General features: G+C 43.4%; 1 protein-coding gene across 6 annotated transcripts in view; it reads right to left on the bottom strand.

The window, feature by feature from the left end:
* Positions 1-21,728, bottom strand: part of DPYD (dihydropyrimidine dehydrogenase) — a 558,093-nt gene that overhangs the window by 522,072 nt on the left and 14,293 nt on the right. For 5 of the 6 annotated variants that reach the window (XM_037907332.2, XM_043553087.1, XM_043553089.1 and 2 more), the window contains exon 1: positions 15,046-15,233. The exons of the other annotated variant lie outside the window; for it this stretch is intronic. In XM_037907332.2, the coding sequence (XP_037763260.1) occupies positions 15,046-15,084 (39 nt within the window). In that variant the 5' untranslated portion in view covers positions 15,085-15,233. Of the gene's footprint in view, positions 1-15,045; positions 15,234-21,728 lie in introns of those variants that run through there. 6 annotated transcript variants of the gene reach the window in all.

Raw genomic sequence — 21,728 nt, 5'->3', positions numbered from 1 at the left:
GATGCTAATATAGACACTAGAAGTGCAGTAACTATAGAGGAAAATGTCTAATATATTCCCCCTTCCCTCCTCAATGTCTTTATCAGTCCATTTCCCCTCATCCTCAAGGTCATGTTCTGGCTTTCATCCTTTTATCTGGAGACTGGAAAGGCTTTCCCCTCACAGCACAACATAACTTTCCTTAATTAGACAAAGGGATTGCTGTTGAGCAACCTGGTTCTTAATGCTGCAGTAAGCTGAGCCCTCTATGAATCTTTTTTCTGAATGAATTTTGGGAGAACCTGTCTGTCCTTCCTGGGTACATGGTGGGAAGTGTGAGAAGGCATTTGAGGACTAGAAGCAGTCAAGTGGTGCCAGCCTACATTCACACTGGTTAGTAGCTGATGAGTTGTACTTGCTTGAGTTCTAGCATATAACCGCTCTCGGGCTAGCCAATTCCTGTCAGAAGCACCACCACACTTGACTGAGTTTTGTGTATGGACAAGACTCAAAAGAGTAACACTCAAATTAAAATTCAGTTCAAATTTGCAGTATAAAAGCCCCTGATTAACTGCCAGTTAATTCTAGTTACCGAACACCTTTGTAAACGATAATCTAGACACTCCATCAATGTTTTTAGCTGCTTCTAAGCCAAAGAAACCATTGTCAGACCAAAAGAGCTACTGACTGATTTCCCTGCTGTGTGTTATCTACAAGTTGATGGAAAAACTGAAAAGGAAAGTTTTTGCTGATACAGACTAACACGGCTATCATTCTGAAACCTGAAAAGGAAAAGAATCCCACCCCTGTGGATCAGGAGTGTGACACCATGGCTGATCTCTCAACACCCTTTTGTTACGACAGCTCACACATTCTTGGACCAGAGCAATACTGGCCTTTTAATATACCAGGGAATGGAAAACTATTTCCTTTCAGAGTAGAAGCATCGGTGGGAAAGAGTCTAACAGAATAAGTAAATCCAAGAGTCTGTTGCTACACTTGCCTCCTTGTCCAGTTGATTGTAGATCCTGATCAGGACCTACAGGCTACTCTTTGGCTTGTCCAAGTTGCCGCAACTATGTGCCAGCTTGGCGTGGTTTCCTCCCATGCTGTGACAGTGGGGGAGCGTTGCAAACAATAACTCGTGGTGGAAGAGTGCCTAACATGACATCTAAAACGTCATTTACAATGCCTTACCTCCCTTGATACACAGGCTACCCTCTGGTTATGGAACCTGGACACAAGAGAGCTGAATGTTTGTAGTTTATCCTAGGCTAAACCCTAAGGCAAACCAAACACATCCATGAATTATCTGTAGCCTATCAATTAACTCAAATTATAGTAGGTTTATTTAGACAGGGCTAGTACAGGCTGGAACAACTAACACATTAGAATACAATTTGCCCTATCACCACATTTTTAACTAATATTTTTTAAAAGACATTAAGTAAATGTTTTTAACAACACCTTCTATCCTAGTGCAGACAGGCCTCAAGTTACTTGCTTTGATATTTAACCCCAGCTTGCTTATCTAGAATTGTTTATATATCTCTGTGGAGAGAATTTCCTACGTGATTCGCTATTTTAAGTCAACAAAAAAAGGTTTAAGGCCATGTTTTTAGTTATGACACAAACTGACAAAAAAGAAAGGAATTAAAGGTTAAAATTGCCACTCAGACCTGAAATTGCCTCTTATGCCAGGTTATAATATACATTTGTCTATTCTGAAGACAAAAGTGACTATTTTTTTGTTTCCACTGCCAATTACTTTGAAGAAAGAGCCAGGGAGTCTTATTTATTTCACCACTGTCACCCTTGGACGCTGTATATTTGTGGATATAGGTAGTTTCTTGGTTTTCCCCTACTGAGTCAGAGCATCATGTTTGTCCTGGACATAGGTATGTGTGGCAAAAATCTCCTGGCAGATCTGCACAGCAGATTTCCACAGATATGTCATAACTGGAAGTTCTGCATCTGTAATAGCAGGAGAGTACCAGCAGAGAGCTGTGCCTTGCAGATGGGGAGAGAATTGTGCCCTTGGTTTACAAATGATCTCAACTGAAAATGAAATGACTGTGAATAGCATATCCACACAAATTCCACCTGCTGAGCATATGACAAGACATTCATGGCCAAAGGTTTCCTAGTCCTACATGTTTGATTTCTGCACCAAAGCACATATTCCCCTAAACCTCATACAAAGGGCCAAATCCTGCTTTTCTTATTGGGAGCAGGGCTGGGTTGGCAACAAAGCCTATAACACTGCAGTAATGTAATAAAAAGGAATAGAAATTGTATTCTAATGAGGGGAGGGAGGTTGCTAGGCAACCAGGGAGGAAGAGAAAGCAGTTTTTGATTTGAACTCTGTGCTGTCAAAGGGTTAGTATAGTCAGAACAAACAGGGCACATTTAATCCAGCTTGTCTTCAGTCATCATTAATTCAGCTCTGACTTCATGAACATTTTAAGCAGAGGTACGTTACAAGCAGAAGAAGTGTCAGCTGTGTCTGAGTCCCCTATGTCACAGGGCAAGATGGCACAGGACAGGTGAGTGGAGAATAAAAATGCTGCCCGTTTGAAGAAGAGCAGCATGTGCCTCTGGCTAGCACATACTGCACGCTGCATCATGCATGTAAACTAGTTTGTGGGGGAGGAGGGAGACGGCCATGCACCCTTGGGTCCAGGCAGACCATAGTCCCCTTTCTTTATGCTTTATTGAAGGCTGTGCAGATGCTCTACCTAGATGCTATCAGGGTGCAGATTTTCACCATTCTTACAGGGGAGGGATAGCTCAGTGCTTTGAGAATTGGCCTGTTAAGGGTTGTGAGTTCAATCCTTGAGGGGGCCATTTAGGGATCTGAGGCAAAAATTGGGGATTGGTCCTGCTCTGAGTAGGGGGTTGTACTAGATGACCTCCTGAGGTCCCTTCCAACCCTGATATTCTATGATCTCTACCAGCTGTATAAATATGGTACTTTACAATTCAAGGCCCTGTCTATACTGCATATACATACATCTATGTTGAGGAATCTGGTTATAAAGTTAAAACATGGTTGTCCCTTAACTAGGTTCAGTGTTGCCAGCCCTTGTGATGTTTTCACAAGTCTCATGATATTCTTGGTTTTTCATGAAGCCCCAGCTCCTAAAGGCCTGCAATTGGATGAGAATCATTCTTTTTAAGTTGTAAGTAGTTTCTAGACCTCATTGGTTGCAGAGAAAAGCTTGAAAATGTGACAAGTGTATTTTAAAGGCTCAGAGACCAGAAGGAAAGTGAAAAGCACCCAAAAGGTTTTTTTTAAATCTTGTGACTTTGTGGTGCCTAACTCAAGTTCTGAATATTTGGGTTAGCAATACTGTATTTGTAGTGCAGACAAAATCCTAAAGTGCATACAACTCTGGGGACACATCTACACTAAGATAAAAGATGTACAGCATGGCCGCTGCTGGCCCAGGCTCACAGGGCTTGGGCTGTGGGGCCATAAAATTGGAGTGTAGACCTTGGGCTTTGAGACCCTGTGAGTGTGGAGGGATCTCAGATCCGGGCTCAGAGACTTGGTGCTGCAGGTTGTCAACAGAAGTTGAATACACAAAATAATGAGAGCGAGGACAGAATATGCCCCAAATGAAGGGCTTTCCCATTCTACCAATCATTCAAGGCTTCAGCCTAGTGACTGAGCCACCATTTTGTTGACATGTTTCTGGGAAATAAAGGACCTGATTCTGCAAATACTCACATACATGCTTAACTTTAAACATGGGCATGTTTGCAGGATCAGGGCCATATTCTGGAATAGTTAATAAAGCGAGTTACTTGCTCAACATGGCGATTGTCTTTTATTTTAAAGTAAAAACAAACTTGGTATAAGATCTAGAAGGTATACTGTAGAATCAGTGCTTGGAAAGTGTGAGATCTCAATATCAATTCAAAAATTATATTAATAAAATGTTTTTAATTATAGATCATTACAAACTTCTCTGCATCTTTACTGAATATTTTGATACAGATAAAGTATGGTATAGCTAGGATGCTTAAAAATATAATAGAATAATATATTTAACTAGTTAGTTATATTACAAATGTTCAAATTAAAGAAATCCCAGTAGTTATTTGCTTTTTAATGCCCAAAGGAGGACAAACAAAGGACAAGGACAAACAAATGTCAGGAAGATAACCTCTTCTTGGCCATAAAATCACGTGTACTACCCCTAATAATGCTTATACAAATTCAGAAAAGCTGCATTTTAAACTTTATTTTGCTTTAACTTTCTATGCCAATTTTTTTATACTGTGTTTTGAAAAATGGATGTAAACTTGGTTGTCGTGACTGTTGCTTTGTAAAGAATATTTTATAGGCATTTTATAGGAGTTTTAACTGTAAAGACTGCAACTGGTAAACAATTTGGTCAAACCATAAAACTTTGGGTAAAGAGGGCCTGAATCAACCTCATCTTCTTTTCCAATAAAGACCTTTGCTTCTGTCTTAGAACCCCAGAGAAAAACCATGTAGTTGGAAATGTTTTAAGCCTCTTTTTATTTCCAGAGTTTTGAAATGGTAAACACCTTTGTGAAAAGCACTTGCAACTGTTAGATAAATACAAAGCTCGTAATATCATTGCTATGTAAATGGTAAAATGCTTTATGTATCAACATGGAATCTAATGACCTTGAGAAACTAATTACTAATGTAAGATGCCATTTAAATATAGAATATTTATAATAATACGAAATTGATTAATTAATTACTAGCAGTGCTCAAGCAACCCCTCACCCAAACTCAGAAAGACAATACTTATCCCTCCAAAAACTGTTAAAAAGAATCCACAACTTCTTTAGCTTAAATAGTTAAAAACTTTGAGTAATTTACTTTAAAAGTAAGTGCTTTGAGAACCATTTATATAAAAAACAGAAGCATTTGGATTTTCTAAAAACAGAATCGTAATTCCAGTTTAAGTCTAACAAAAAAAAATCCAAGAAATCTCAGAAAATGGCCTGAATATATTAAAGTTAAAACGCTAATCTTAAAGAATCTCCCACTACAAAGACAGAGGAATAGAACTGTCAAGAAATAATTAGAATTCCAATGCATATATGCATTAACAAACTACATATTCATAAGACAAAGATGCTCCTAATGACAATCCAGGAGGGTACTGAGCCAATGAAAGGGTGGCAGAAACCAAATTTAAATTTAAAGCATGAAAAAGCTGTGTTTTCCCCTTATAATTTCAAGAAAATAAGCCATAGAAGGATATAAAATCTCTGAGAGTAAGCACCCTTCACACACATACTCCGTGCTACCCTGGCAATACAGCAAATACTCACCAACTTATTCTGTCCATCTCTACAAGCACACTGCCATGACAGGTCAGAGAAACAGAAAAAGACTCAAGAAGAAACCAGCCCAAAGAAAACCTCCCCAAGACTTCAAGATGGATTAGTGAGAGAAAGTTAACAAGACACTGTCAAGGGATTAGATTTCAAAACTCTTGTAATTATTTTATTGGACTATTGAAATGCAATTATAACAAACCATTAATAGTTTCTTCTGTTAATCAACAAATGGTTAAACCATGTATTCCCAGAAAGGAAACAAGGGCTAACCTTTGGTGAACAGAGAAATAGTGGGATTTAATTGGATTTAAGATTCTTGATATTCATAATTTGTCTGTCTCAATACAGCTCATGGCTTCTTCTAAGCAGCTGATTTAATTTTTTTTTTATTTCATAGGATTTAGTGAAGACTGCTTACTTTGCACAATTACAAACTGGCTGATTACTAACAATAACCAACAAACAAATAAAACTCTCCTTCATTAAACAAAACCCTCTTGCCCATTTATAAGCCTTCTTAGCTATGTAAGGATATACTAAGACTGAGTCATCCTAGGCACTCTGTCACCCTACACACTACTACAATGATATTGGCATAAAATTAGCCTTGTGAGGTATCATTTGAAAACTAACAACACACCGGTTATTAATCTCATTGTAAAATGCATGTATCAAGCTTATATGTGAAGTTATGAATCCCCTCTATATGACATTACTAGAACATGTTTAAGACCAGACAGCCCAGTCTAGGTCAACGTGATGACCAGCCTGTTCTATACAAAGGAATGTGAGTTTACCTCAGTTTACATATTAGCAATAAACAAAGCCATCAAGCTAAACCAGCAGTGTTTATTCTAATCCTGAACACATGAAACAGAAAATTAACATTGATCCTGCACCCCAGAGAGACACAGGAGACTGAGTCACCAGGATGCCTTCTGACTTGTAAGACAAATACAACCCTTTGTGGATATAAGAAAGAGAGAGACTCCATCTCAGCTGAGAGCTTCTTAACGAGGCTTTGATCCCTAAGCCCTTTAGCACCCATCAACCCTTAACCGGGGGCAGGGCTACTCAGGAAGACCAGGGCTTTAAAAAGCCCTCTCCTAAGTGACCAGAGGAGCTAACGAACAGGAGCAGCTAACAGGGGAGTTTTGCAAGGGAGTTTACAGGGAGAGCGTGTCGGGGGGCTACATAAGTTTAACAAAGTTTAAGGAACGTTAAATGTAAGCAAAAAACCACCCCCTAATAAAAACAACAACAACAACAACTACTAAGGAATAAGCTGCAGGAGTAAAAAGAGAATGCAGGCAGAAGTCCAGCAACAGAGTAGGGGCTACCCAGTTTATTGCATCCAATACAGCATGTATGATTACCTGCCCTATGGGCAGGTGGTGTACGTGTGCATTCGGTGCAAGGAGCTCCTGGCCCTCAAAAGACCGTGTATGGGCTTTGGAGACCAGGGTGGCGGAGCTGGAGGAGCTAAGGGAGATAGAGAGGTACATAGATGAGACTTTCCAGGACACAGTACAATGGTCCCACCCCCGGTCTGACAACACCTGTGCTGTTGAGGAGAACATCCAGCTGGAGCAGAGGGAAACGATCCCATAGTTGGGACCCTCCTTCCAGATGATGTTGTGGTATCCTCTCGCACTGAGGATACATCTCCAGGGGAGGAAACTCCAGTTATTAGGGGGAGACAGGTATTAGTAATGGGCGATTTGATCATTAGAAACATAGATAGATGGGTTTGCGACGACCGGGAGAACCGCATGGTGACTTGCCTGTGGATCTCTCGAGACATCTAGATAGACTTATGTGTAGTGCTGGGAAGGAGCCAGTGGTCGTGGTACATGTAGGTACCAATGACATAGGGAAAGATAGGAGAGATGTCCTGGAGGCCAAATTTAGGCTGCTAGATAAGAGATTGAAGTCCAGGACCTCCATCGTAGCATTCTCTGAAATGCTTCCAGTTCCATGTGCAGGTCCAGTTAGATTGCAGGGTCTCAATGCGTGGATGAAACAATGGTGTAGGGAGGACGGGTTTAGATTTATTAGGAGCTAGGGAAACTTTTGGGAAAGGGGGAGCCTATACAGGAAGGATGGGCTCCAACTAAACCAAAATGAAACCACATTGCTGGTGCTTAAAATTAAAAAGGTCATAGAGCATTTTTTAAGCTAAGGGCTGGGGGAAAGCCAACCGGTGTGGAGGAGCATGTGATTCGGACAGAGACATCCCTTAGGGGAGGATCTACTAATGGAGATTCTCTATGTCCTAGTAAGGAGGAGAATATGGAAGATAAAATACAGGTAGGATCTGATGAGAAACAGTCAAATGAAAAAAAGTCTCATTCAATTATATCATGTAATGGGAAACAGCTAAAAAGTGACAAGTTTTTAAAGTGCTTATATACCAGTGCTAGAAGTCTAAATAATAAGATTGGTGAACTAGAGTGCCTCGTATTAAATGAGGATATTGATATAATAAGGGTTCACAGAAACTTGGTGGAATGAGGATAATCAATGGGACACAGTAATACCAGGCTATAAAATATATCAGAAGGACAGAACACTATATGTGAAAGAAAGCATAGAATCAAATGAAGTAAAAATCTTAAGTGAACCGAACTGTACCATAGAATCTCTATGGATAGTAATTCCATGCTAAAATAAGAAGAATATAGCAGTAGGGATATATTACCGATCACCTGACCAGGATGGTGATAGTGACTGTGAAATGCTCAGGGAGATTAGAGAGGCTATTAAAATAAAAAAAACTCAATAATAATGGGGAATTTCAACTATCCTCATATTGACTGGGTACATATCATCTCAGAACTGGATGCAGAGATAAAGTTTCTTGACACCTTAAATGACTGCTTCTTGGAGCAGCTAGACCTGGAACCCACAAGAGGAAAGGCAATTCTTGATTTAGTCCTAAGTGGAGCACAGGATCAGGTCCAAGAGGTGAATATAGCTGGACCACTTGGTGATAGTGACCATAATATAATTAAATTTAACATCCCTGTGGTGAGGAAAACACCAATGCGGCCCAACGCTGTAGCATTTAATTTCAGAAAGGGGAGCTACACAAAAATGAGGAGGTTAGTTAAACAGAAATTAAAAGGCACAGCACCAAAAGTAAAATCCCTGCAAGCTACATAAAGACACCATAATAGAGGCTCAACCTAAACATATACCGCAAATTAAAAAACATAGTAAGAGAACAAAAAAAGAGCCACTGTGGCTAAACAACAAGGTAAAAGAAGAACTGAGAGGCAAAAAGGCATCCTTTAAACGGTGGAAGTTAAATCCTAGTGAGGAGAACAGAAAGGAGCATAAACTCTGGCAAATGAAGTGTAAAAATATAATTAGGAAGGCCAAAAAAAAATTTGAAGAACAGCTAGCCAAAGACTAAAAGTAATAGCAAAAAAAATTAAATACATCAGAAGCAGGAAGCCTGCTAAACAACCAGTGAGGCCAATGGACATTAGAGGTGCTAAAGGAGCACTCAAGGATGATAAGGCCATTGCAGAGAAACTAAATTAATTCTTTGCATCGGTCTTCACGGTTGAGGATGTGAGGGAGATTCCCAAACATGAGCCATTCTTTTTAAGTGACAAATCTGAGGAATTGGTCCCAGATTGAGGTGTCATTAGAGAAGGTTTTGGAACAAACGGATAAACTAAACAGTAATAAGTCACCAGGACCAGATGGTATTCACCCAAGAGTTCTGAAGGAACTCAAATATGAAACTGCAGAACTACTAACTCTAGTCTGTAACCTATCATTTAAATCGGCTTCTGTACCAAATGATTGGAGGATAGCTAATGTGACGCCAATTTTTAAAAAGGGCTCCAGAGGTGACCCCAGCAATTACAGGCCGGTAAGCCTGACTTCAGTACCGAGCAAACTGGTTGTGCAAAACTGTCAGACAAATAGATGAACATATGTTGATTCTTCCCAAACAAACTGTTTTTTGTAAAGGGAAATCATGCCTCACCAATCTGCTACAATTCTTTGTGGGGGTCAACAAGCATGTGGACAAGGGAGATCCAGTGGATACAGTGTATTTAGATTTTCAGAAAGTCTTTGAAAAGGTCCCTCACCAAAGGCTATTAAGCAAAGTAAGCCGTCATGGGATAAGACGGAAGGTTCTGTCATCGATTGGTAACTGGTTAAAAGACAGGAAACAAACGATAGGAATAAATGGTCAGTTTAGAAAAGTACACAGATATTGGGTTAGATGGACCTTTGGTCTGACCCAGCATGGCTGTTCTTATGTTCTTAAAACACAACTTGCTCCTCAGAATCAAATTTGGTTGTGATTCTGTTGGGGGGCGGGGAGATGAAGGGGGGCGGGAGATACGGGCATTTCACAAGGCTTTCCTTCCCAGTGAGTAGTCTGCTGTCTATATGTTGGAGCCAGGCTTTGCAGTGGTGATTCCTGGCTAAAGGATGAGATGAATGCCTAGAATACTCTCAAACCTATTTCCTAATATCCATGCTGATGTCTGACTTCTGGGAATGAACTGAAAGGTCTGAAGGACTAAAACTCTATTTGACCATGCTTTAAAATGGCCACATGGGAATTATCTGCTCATGTAAGCGTGTAAACTTTTGTTACTTGCATATATAATGTACTGTGCATTAATAGCACTAAAACTATCTGTTTTAAACTTTCCTTTTTTTTTTTTTTTTTAGTTTCATCAACCAGAGATTGTAAGTATGTGATGCATTTCTTTCCCCCATAACTCTTTTTTTCATTCAGTATACAGCCTATCCTTGGCTTCATTTGTCTTACTGTTAATACTAATAAGACGTCTGTGTTTATTACATCATCATGTTGTATTTCTTGCTGCACTTTGATTTTCTGATTTATGTCCCTGTCTCTGGTTTAGCCCATATATATATGATCAAATGAATAACCTGTCAGTTCCAAGGTACTTTTGAAAGATGCCCCAGACTGTCAAATGTTTTGGCATTTTTCCTCATCACAGATAGTTTGCCTTCCTCCATGTTGACACATTTAATTAAGTTCTTGATCCAGACTGACCCTGTGGAGAACCTTCTCATCCATAGAAATGCAATCCATTTTGGCCAGCAGTACTGTGTGTATGCAGTACATGTGCAAAGTGCAACTTGCAAAGGGCCAAATTGTGCCTAATGTGCACAGGTCAGTAGTAAGGGCACTGTGGAGTTTCCCAGAGCTACTTGGTTCACAGCAGACATGTTCCTTCTGGAGCTGTGCTCCTTCACGGCTGCAGCCTATGCTGTTTTTTGCAGGCTGATGTTACGCGGGATGGGGTCCCTGGATCAGCACAGGAAACGGTTAATGCACTCAAAACTCCGTGACTACAGTTGTGGCTAGCTCCATTATAGAGGGAAGGAGGGGTGCTTCTTGTGCCATGCTCCTGGTTGTGTGTGCACAGTACAGAGTGCCCTGTGTCCCTCACCTCTTAGTTGCATTTTACAGCCTGGTGTATGCATTACAAAGCAGTAGAGCAGCTGAGCTGGCAGAATTTGTGCTCTTCTCTGATGCTGTGTGTGTACTGGGCACTTCAAAGTGCAGTTTATGAAAGAGTGCAGCAAATTTCACTTTGTAGGTTCATAGCTCCCAGAGCAAGTGAGAAGGGGCATTAAAGAAAAGGGGTTGCTTAAAAACAAAGTATTATAATACAGCATCCTCTCAGGGAGAAGTAGGCCAAATCTTGGGAGATGGGGGCATAGTGTGAAAACATAGGACAGCTGGATTAAGATAATACAAAAGGGAAGCCCTGTTGTCCTGAATGTCCTTTTCTTGCTCTTAAAAACATGGCAAAGATTATGTAAATAAATTTATGCAATTGGCTACCTTTGATCCAGACTGATTTTTTTTTTTAAATTCCAGAAAGCTTCTATTGTTGCAACTTCTGTGAACGATTAAAATACCTGCCATTTGCTTGAAGATGTACAGTAAAATACCAGTTTAATTTGTAGCGTTGTTCTGAAGTTGTGGCTTCAAATTACTAGTCGTTCCCTGTCTGTTCACTGCTCAGAACACTATTCCCATATAATTAACTATATCTATCCAAGGTCATGTGATGAATGATCAGTAAGGAAATGAAATTTTCTGTTTACCCATTTTGCTTTATGGGTTCCCATTTAGAGGTGTTTTGTTTTGTTTTTAAGTGTAGTAAACTCTTAGCTGAACAGAACAATAATTATAGTGTGATTAGTAAAAGGTCAGGCAAGATTATAATCCAAATTTGTCGTTCCTATTTTGAAAGAGTTCTTTTAAAAACTCATTGGGGGTCTAAAAGGGTTAATTTAAAATTGTTGGATGCCAAGGAATTTTATTTTAAAAAATGACTAAAAATATTTAGTCCGAAGAAACAAGAAATCGGAGGCCAGCTCTTACGAATTGTTTCTCTTATTGACAATTCAGGACTGTGACTCCCACTATGTTAGTCATGGGAGTTCTTTTACATACGTTGGGGGACACCCTTGGTTGAGATCCAGCAAAACAATCACAAATTATTAACCATGGCTATTTTATTATTAAAGAAAGGAAAATAAAACATTAAACAAAACAACACTAATGACAGAACATAATGATAAACTGTGACTTCTGTTACAATCGCGTGGAGAGCTTTTAACAGTGATTACACACTTGAGAGTGGAACCGCCTTTGAGGGAGGGGGGACACTTTTCTCTTGGTCAGTTCAGACCAAGGTCGTCTTTCCCCAAATTACTGTGAATGCAGTTGTAACACTGTTGGGGACACCCAGAACTGTGAGCCATTGTTACCTCTGTGCCTTAACAAGTGAGCCTTGCTAGAGATTAGTGTGTCTGTGAGCACCACACCACACCACACCACACCAGTCTGTCTTTCTCACCAGCAAACGGGCTCTGCTGGCCCAAACCTCACCTAGCAGGTAACAATCTGTGAACTCCAGAGCTCCCCAGATATTGCAATGCACGGCCCCATTGCTGTTTGTTCACAGAAGATACCAAGTTTGCTGCTCTTCTAAAGAGTTACATCAGCTTATTAACATAACAGCGGTAAATACACCTTGCCCTTCAAGCACAATACTGAGTTGATTATTAGTAAAAATAAAACCAGTTTCTTAACAAGAGGACATAGGTTAAGTGACACCAAGTAGCAGTAATCAAAGTAGAAATGGTTAGAATCAAATAAAAATCAAACATCTAAAAGAGTAAAACTTAATCTAGCAAGATACAGTTTCTGTTCAAGATGGTTTTCTCTCACGTATCGTCCCCTTTCTAGCTTTTACTGTCTAGTCTGTCTGGGACCCATCACAGAGATCAAATCATTTGATTCCTTTGTCTCCTAAGCTGAAGGATAAGAACATAAGAATGGCCATACTGGGTCAGCCCAAAGGTCCATCTAGCCCAGTATCCCATCTTATGACAGTGGCCAATGCCAGGTCCCCCAGAGGGAATGAACAGAACAGATAATCATCAAGAGATCCATTCCCTGTCGCTCATTCCCAGCTTCTGGCAAACAAAAGCTAGGGACACCATCCCCGTCCATCCTGGTAATAGCCATTGATGGACCTATCCTCCGTGAATGTATCTAGTTCTTTTTTGAACCCTGTTATCGTCTTGGCCTTCACAACATCCTCTGGCAAAGGGTTCCACAGGCTGACCGTGTGTGTGTTGTGTGAAAAAATACTTTCTTTTTTTTGTTTTAAATCTGCTGCCTATTAATTTCATTTGGCGGTCCCTAGTGTTATGAGAAGGAATAAATAACACTTCCTTATTTACTTTCTCCACATCAGTCATGACTTTATAGACCTCAATCATATTTCCCTCCCCCACCCCCCGGTCATCTCTTTTCCAAGCTGAAAAGTCAGTCTTATTAATCCCTCCTTATACGGAAGCCGTTCCATACCCCTAATTATTTTTGTTGCCCTTTGCTGAACCTTATCCAATAGATCTTTTTTCAGATAAGGTGACCACATCTACATGCACTATTCAAGATGTGGGAGTACCATGGATTTATATAGAGGCAATGTGATATTTTCTGTCTTACCATCTATCCCTGTCTTAATGATTCCCAACATTGTGTTTGCTTTTTTCACGGCCGCTGCATGTTGAGTGGATATTTTCAGAGAACTGTCCACAATGACTCCAAGATCTCTTTCTTGAGTGGTAACAGCTAATTTAGACCCCATCATTTTATATGTATAGTTTACTTTGCATTTATCAACATTGAATTTCATCTGCCATTTTGTTGCCCAGTCACCCAGTTTTGAGAGATCCTTTTGTAGCTCTTCACAGTCTGCCTGGGACTTAGCTATCTTGAGTATTTTTGTATCATCTGCAAATCTTGCCACCTCACTGTTTACCCCTTTTTCCAGATAATTTATGAATATGTTGAATAGGACTGGTCCCAGTACAGACCCCTGGGGGACACCACTATTTACCTCTTTCCATTCTGAAAACTGATCATTTATTCCTACCCTTTGTTTCCTATCTTTTAACCAGTTACCAATCCAGAGGACCTTCCCTCTTATCCCATAACAGTTTATTTTGTTTAAGAACCTTTGGTGAGGGAATCAGACGTCAAGAATTATAACATTCAAAAACCAGTTGGAGAACACTTCAATCTCTTTGATCACTCGATTACAGACCTAAAAGTTGCAATTCTTCAACAAAAAAACTTCAAAAACAGACTCCAACAAGAGACTGCTGAATTGGAATTAATTTGCAAACTGGATACAATTAACTTAGGCTTGAATAGAGACTGGGAGTGGATGGGTCATTACACAAAGTAAAGATATTTCCCCATGTTTATTTCTCCCCCCCCCGTTCCTCAGACGTTCTTGTCAACTGCTGGAAATGGCCCACCTTGATTATTACTACAAAAGATTTTCCCCCACTCTCCTGCTGGTAATAGCTCACCTTAAGTGATCACTCTCTTGTTACAGTGTGTATGGTAACACCCAGTGTTTCATGTTCTCTATGTATATAAATCTCCCTACTGTATTTTCCACTGCATGCATCCGATGAAGTGAGCTGTAGCTCACGGAAGCTTATGCTCAAACAAATTTGTTAGTCTTTAAGGTGCCACAAGTACTCCTTTTCTTTTTGCAAATACAGACTAACATGGCTGCTACTCTGAAACCTCTCTTAATGAGGTTACTGATCATAAATTTCTTTGTTTCCATTGAATCTGAAACCTAAAATTTGGTACATGCATCTTTTATGGACTACTTAATACAGGGAAAGGGGTGAGGAGAGGCCACATTTGACCTGTGACATCAAGGTCTTGTGGGATTTCAACCACTCAAGACACTTCAAAGAACAATTCATTTTGTTAAAGAGATTACCTTCCTTGCCTGACTGATCTGAATGAGTACTTAAAAAACAAAAAAATAAAGTTTATACTTTCTACCTGAAAGTGAGATAGATACAAGTCTCTTTCAAAGTAGCTTCCCAAATGCACCAGCACAATTATCGTGTATGGTGTTGAATTATTAACACATGACCATTCAATGACCTCGAAGTTGGCTTCTAAGTCACATTTCTCAAAACAACGTGAAACAAAATGCAAGGTGTGGGAAGGTTTTGCATCAGGAGAGTGATTAAAGACAGAGTACTGCAAAGCCTATATTGCTACAATGTGCAACTTTGCGCTACGCCTTCAGGGCAGGAGGAGCCACCGGCTTCCTGGGTCTAACTTTGGGGGCGGCCCCGCCTGCGCACAGCCCCACCCCACACGGGTACCTCAATGTCCACCGGGTCCCGGGTGAGCATGCGAGCCATGGTGTCCTCCTAGGACCCGTCCGTCCCCTGGGCCGCAGAGCTCCCGACTGGGCAGAGCGGGGGAGGACTAGCGGCGGGCGAGCCCAGCACCGCCCCGGGGGCGGGCACCCGCCTCCGCTGGCTGCAGTCGCTCTGAGGCGGGTTTCCGAGCCGGGGCCGCGGCTTAACGGGGCGAGCACGTAGCTGGGGCAGAGCGTGGGGAAAGCAGCCCCCCTGCCGTACGGAGCAGTCAGCTCCTTCACGGAAACGAAGAGAGCCAGCGCCGCACAAGCACGACCCGCCGGAGCCGGAGCCGGAGCCGGAGCCGGAGCCGGGGTGGGGGCGGGGGCACTGAACCCACTTCGTGCAAGCGCGCTGGGGTTTGCGCCCGCAGGCTGCTACACCTGCCTCTAACGAGCGAGGTTTGCTCGCTGGGAGTTCCCTGAGCCTCTAGTCCCGCAGCTACACGTGGGTTTATGTAAACAACCTTCGCCCGGGTTTATTCAGGCCTAATTAGGGCAGTTTTCCCTGAGAAAGAGCAAGAGAAACGTGCAGGTAGGTGCTGTGTCTTGCAGTGAGCGCACAAGGTGGGCGAGGTAATGGCGTGTAGTGGCCCATCGTCAGTGGTATTATCTCACTCACCCTCTCTCCCTATCCTGGGACCCACAGGGCCACACCACCATTGCATGGAAGTGAGCACCCATTGGAAAGTTCCCTAGCAGCCAACAGAGAGCCAGGCCTGGCACCGGCTTTTAAGCAACCCTTCCCAATAAGCACCAAATGACCCACTAATATTGTAAAGATTTTTTTTCTGCATTTCATGAGAGCAGAGAGATGGGCAGTGTGACCAGTCTTTGCCTTGGGCATGCAATGGGGTGGAGGCTCCTTGCACCTCTGTGATTGGTGTTTGAGTGAAGCAATCTGCCCTTTGGTATATGAGCAAGTTTTATATCCATGCTGATAACTAGGTGTAAGCGGGGGAATAGTCCTGCTATTGTGGGGAATTTTCCTGGCTTCTGCACTACCCCGATGAAGTGGGCTAGCGAAAGGATCTGAGTCCTTGCTCCCACTTCCTTTACCCAGTGGCCTCCCTGCCCTTGAGGACTCCCCTTCCACTCTCCTGTCTGGCAGAGTCCTCGTAACCCCAACAAGGCTGGGCTTAGGATTCCTGGGGGGGCTCGACCCCCAACCCTGCTGTGGTTGTCCCCACTCTGGGGTACTCTCTCTGCATTGGGCACTTCTCTGACCCACTGATCATTACATACAATTTGAAGCAAACGCAAGTTATTTAATCAACAATTAATTTTAGAAAGAATAAGGGAAAATGGGAAAGGTTAAAGGAAAACATCAGCCCGCTCTGTGGCAGGGAACATCACAAACAGTGGCTCTGGAATGTCAGAGCAGTTCAATCTGTTCCTTGTAAGTCCCAGGCCTCCTTCTCAGCCTCTGGCTGTGTGCTGTGGGTTGGACACTCACTCTAGTGGTGGCCACACGCTCTCGGGCTCTAGGTGGCAGAGCTCTTCTTCCCAGCGTTGCCCCCACATTGTCAGGGTTACCAATCCCCCTCCAAGTCTGGCCTGCAGTGCCTCCTGGCCGAGGCATCGTCCTGTCCTGGGCCCACTGTCCATTGTCCCCCCTTGCTCTCCCCAGCTGCTCATGACACCCAGCTCTGGACTGCTCCAGCCCCAGCTCCACTCTGTCTTAGCTCCAGCTCCAGCTCCACTCTGCCTCAGCACTGCTGCTGCTCTGCCTCCAGCTCCCTGGGCTGCTTCTCTGGCCCTTCTGGCTCTGGTTGCTTCAGGTCTGCTCTGCAGGCTGCTTCTGTGACTCTGCTCCCAGCAGAGACCTGCTTCGTGGGCTGCTTTTCTGGCCCCTCTGGCTCTGGTTGCTGCAGCTCTCCTCCCAGGGCAAGTCTGCTCTCTCTGGGCCGTGCCTCTGGCTTTGGGGCTGCAGCTCTGCTCCCAGGACAGGGTCTGCTCTCTCTGGGCTGCTTTTCTGGTCCCTCTGGATCTGGCACAGCCCTGCTCCCCAGCTCAGCTTGGGCCCCTGCTTTCTCCTTAGCTCTACCCCCACTCTGTCTGACCCAGGCAATTCCAGCTCACACGGAGGATGGAGGACGGGACCTCCCTGGCCTCCTGACTCCCTGATTAGCCTGCCCGCCTGTCATTCAGGCTGACCTGGAGCATTGGCCTCTCCCCATTGTTCCTGGGGAGTCTCAGGGTCCTCCTTCCCCACCGACCCTTTCCCCTTTTAGTACTGGGAGCTAGCAACTAAAACACACCCACTGAATGTTAGTAAGGGGGCAACAGTCCCCTTGCATAGGCACCCTGTATTCATGAGAATTGCTCTTGATTTTATCTTTGTCTCTTTCAGGACAAAGGTTAAAGAGGATGAACTTTTCTCCCTTTGTAAAAAGCCCATAAAAACAGCTTCTGGACATTGATAGTACCTCTGGGTCACTTATTTATCCCCTTCTCCCCATTTCTCTCCCTTGAAGGGCTGAGGGTTTGCCTTTTAGAGGGTAAAAAGGGTTTCTCGCTATACTGTTACTTTATTTCCTCCAAACCTTGCATATGCAGAGTTTGAGATTTCCCATGTAGATTTAGTTTCTTGCTTGCCAGCTGCAGCAATAACCTTCTGTTGCTTTTTAGCTCCTCTGCATAGCTTACAGGTATATGTTAGATAAGGCACAGACATAAGTTAAGGCACTAAAGCAATGTGCTGACAGGCCTGAGGCCTGTAAGACAATAGCTTACTTCAGCAGTTCTCAAACTGTAGCAACCCAAGAACCCTCATTTTGATTTAAAAATTTTCAGGGACCCCCACCCTGACTCAGCTCTTCCCCTTCCCTTCCCCTCCCTCTGTCACCCACTCTCCCCACCCTCACTCACTTTCACCAGGCTGGGGCAGGGAGTTGGGGTGTGTGGGGGGTGGGCTCTGGGAGGGAGTTGGGGTGCAGGCTCTGGGAGGGGGCAAGGGGTTGGAGCGTGGGCTCCAGCCGGGCGGCGCTTAGCTCAGGCAGCTTCCAAAAGCGACTAGTACACCCCTCTGGCAGTGGCTCCTAGGCGGGAGGGGAGTTCTCCAAGCACTGCCTATGCCTGCAGGCAGCACCCCCACTGTTCCCATTGGCCACAGTTCCCAGCCAATGGAAGCTATGGGGGCGGTGCTTGGGGCAGGGACAGCACACAGAGACCTCTTGCTTCCCCCCCTGCAGGGACATGCCAGCCGCTTCCAGGAGCGGCACGGAGCTGGAGCAGGTACGGAGCCTGACTTAGTCCCGCTGCACTGTTGGACTTTTAGCATGCAGGAGACACTGAGAAGGAGAGGGAGGGGGAGGAGTTGATTAGCAGGGCCCATGGACCCCCTGGGGAACCTTCGGGGACCCCCCCATAGGTCCACAGACCCCAGTTTGAGAAACACGGGCTTAGCTAAACAAGACATAAGGCCCAAAAGCCTTCACATACTGCTGGTTAAGTGTATAGCCCCAGTTCCTACGAGAACACTGTAGCAACTAAACTCCTAACATGTAGCCACAAGATTTTCGTTTGTAGCCGATTGGGATGTTTTAAGTGAGGAAAATCTGCCAATGTCAGACTACAAGAGTGCCATGGTAACTGACATGTTATAATACGTTTGAGGTAAAAGGCCTAGTAACGGCTGGGAGAAGAGCATCCCACCAGTAGTAGGATGGGGAAATACAAATAAGGAAAAAGGGAAGAAACCCCTACTGAATATACATTAGGCATAGCAGCATCAGCGTAACACAGGGATCGGCAACCTTTGGCATGCAACCCACCAGGGTAAGCCCCTTGGCGGGCCGGGCTGATTTGTTTACCTGCTGCATCTGCAGGTTCAGCCGATCGTGGCGCCCACTGGCTGCGGTTCGCTGTACCAAGCCAATGGGAGCTGCGGGAAGTGGCGGGCAGCACAGCCCTCGGCCCGCACCGCTTCCCGCGGCCCCCATTGCCCTGGGACAGTGAACCGCGGCCAGTGAGAGCCGCAGTCGTCTGAACCTGTGGACGCGGCAGGTAAACAAACCAACCCGGCCCACCAGGGGGCTTACCCTGGTGGGCCGCGTCCCAAAGGTTGCCGATCCCTGGCGTAATACATTGTAAAAATTGTATCCCAGCCTGTGTGCTTAAGAGCCTGGAGAGATGTAGCTCTTGCGTGATGAGGAGGATAATGGCTAACATTTCAGGTTGTTCTGCAAGGAATGGAGAGAGTATATGAATGCTCAGATGTACATTCAGTACTACCTCTGCCTACCTTGCTGTGTTGGAGTGTTTGTGACTCTCAACTATTATTAATAAAACTATTACAAATACAGGTTTTTCTTAAAAGTGTGAGTGTTGCAACTGCACGCATTGCAACCGAATAGTAATTCTAATACTGGGCCTGATCTTGGGACAAGAAGCTATCAAACCTTAGTGTTAACTTAGAATTCTTAAGTAACTAATGCACAATCTATGGATCAGGCAACAGGTATCATGTCTGAACTGGGACCCCAAAGGGGTGACCCCCAACCTGTGGCTTAAGCCCAGGGAAAATTGAGCTTACCTTTGGTAAAAAAAAAATCTAAGTTAAAATCCACATCTCTTTCTACAGTTTGGTGACTGTCACAAACACTAATTCTCCAGAGTATGGGACTTCTTTTTCTCTGCTGCTGTTCCCCTTTTCTGTTTCCTTTGCTTCTAGTAGATTACTTCTGGGTTTTTAAAAACAAAAAACAAAAAAAAACCTACACAGCCAACCTTTGTAATAGATAGTCTGTAGTCACACACTCCTGGGAGGAATAGTCTGTGGTCGCACACTCTTCCCTCCCTCCCCCCATAGAGGATCACTCAAGATCTTCAGCTTTGGACTTGCTTGGCATGCCAGAGACAGGATAGGACCCTTGTGGATCACCACCTGTCTTCCCACGTCTAGGTCTCAATAGGAATTGTTAATGTGAGAGCGTGCACATGAGATGATATGGGACATCAGCCTGTCTGCACTCTAGTTACATTCTCATTTGTTGTTACTGACTAGTCATTTGACTTCAGCATCTCACAAGAAGGGGATTCCATGTGGTCTGGGGGTATATACACCCATGTAAAGGGGGGCCTAGTAAATTGAACTGTTTGAGAATAAGTAAAAGGTACCTAAAGTTGAATAAGCAGTAGCATCAGGGCTCAGTAACCCACAGTCTGAGGTGGTGGGAAGCTGATTTTATTTTAGGCCCCAGTAGGCTCCAGCAATTTAGAATCTGTCCAGATCTGTGAGTAGACTGTCACAGTTTAGCAAAAGTTCCACAGCTCTTCCAGACTATACCCCAGAGCCATCCATCATGAAGAAACCATGCAAGCTTGCACTTAAGTATCACAGCGCCTGGTAGGTCCCAACAAGGTAAATAGCCCCTGTGCCACTAGACCACATGCTAGCTGACAAAGGCAGAGAGGAAACAACCCCCAACCCTCTGGCATTTAACTCAGGATGTATGCCCCCGTCTAATAGGGACAGAGCCAGCTTAGCCTTTGGGAATATTCAGAGTTGAGAAATTGTTGAAGCCAGTTAACTAGGCAAGGGGGTTACCATTTTGGGAGGGACAATTCCACATTAATTGCCAAGTATCATGCAGACTTAGAATTGAGCGAGTGAGGAGTCAGCCAAGACTTCTGGTGACCCAGCTGTGGTTGCCTGAAACATGGCAGTAGTAGTTTTGTACTAATACAAACTAAGGATCGTGGAGGAGGTTTAATATGAACAGAACATAGCCAAGGTATTTTTAATTACCCTCATCCAGAGAGTTTCATGTGTCGGGGGCCCAGGAAGCTGTGTCACATTGCTTTGGAAGTGCATTAATTGCCTGTGACAATGTCCAGGAGACTAAATCCAATATGGTATGTATTGGAGGACCAAAGAAAAAGAAATCTCTGATTACCAGAAAAAATAAAAAGCTTAGTTCCCTATAGGTCTTAAGAGACCTTGTAACTGTACATTTTGTAATCCATGGAAAATTTCCTGTAGTCAGGCAGGCCAACAGTTTCTGTGCTTTTAATTTGTAATTCTTAAGTAATCTTCAGCAACAAAAGCTAACAGGAAAAAAGTCAAAGGCTATTTGGCCAGTAGCCAATGTGTTGCCAAAGAGAAAGTGCTTCTTATTTTCAGGAGGGGGTGGGAAGGGAAGCAAGTGAAGCAAATTGCTTCTTGCCTAAGTTTGGCTGAATGAAGTCAGAACTGGTGACCCATAAAATAGCTAATTAAATATATTTTAAAAATCTAAAAATATTAACATATAAGATTCAGCATCCTTTTAGACAAGGCTATACCTGATATAAACCTAAAAAAGTAACTTCATAAATAGAAGTAGGGTAAAAGTAAGGTGACCAGATGTCCTGTTTTTATAAGGACAGCCCCATTTTGGGGGACTTTTTCTTATATAGGCGGCTATTACCCCTCACCCCCGTCCTGTTTTTTCACAGTTGCTATCTGGTCACCCTAGGTAAAAGTAAACCCTGCTCACTACCCCTCTAACCTTAAAGGTATGGCCTGGAGAGAAACAGGAAAAGAAGCAAAAAGGTAAAACCCTTACAATTTATATTGTTCTGATGCCTGCATAGGCCAAATTGCAGCCACAAAACTTACTGGGTTCAAATTTTCAGTTAATGAACCTATTCTTGATTTAA

Source organism: Chelonia mydas, chromosome 8 (genome assembly GCF_015237465.2).
Source record: "Chelonia mydas isolate rCheMyd1 chromosome 8, rCheMyd1.pri.v2, whole genome shotgun sequence".
NCBI lineage: Eukaryota > Metazoa > Chordata > Testudines > Cheloniidae > Chelonia > Chelonia mydas.
This window is presented reverse-complemented; position numbering and strand designations above follow the sequence as displayed.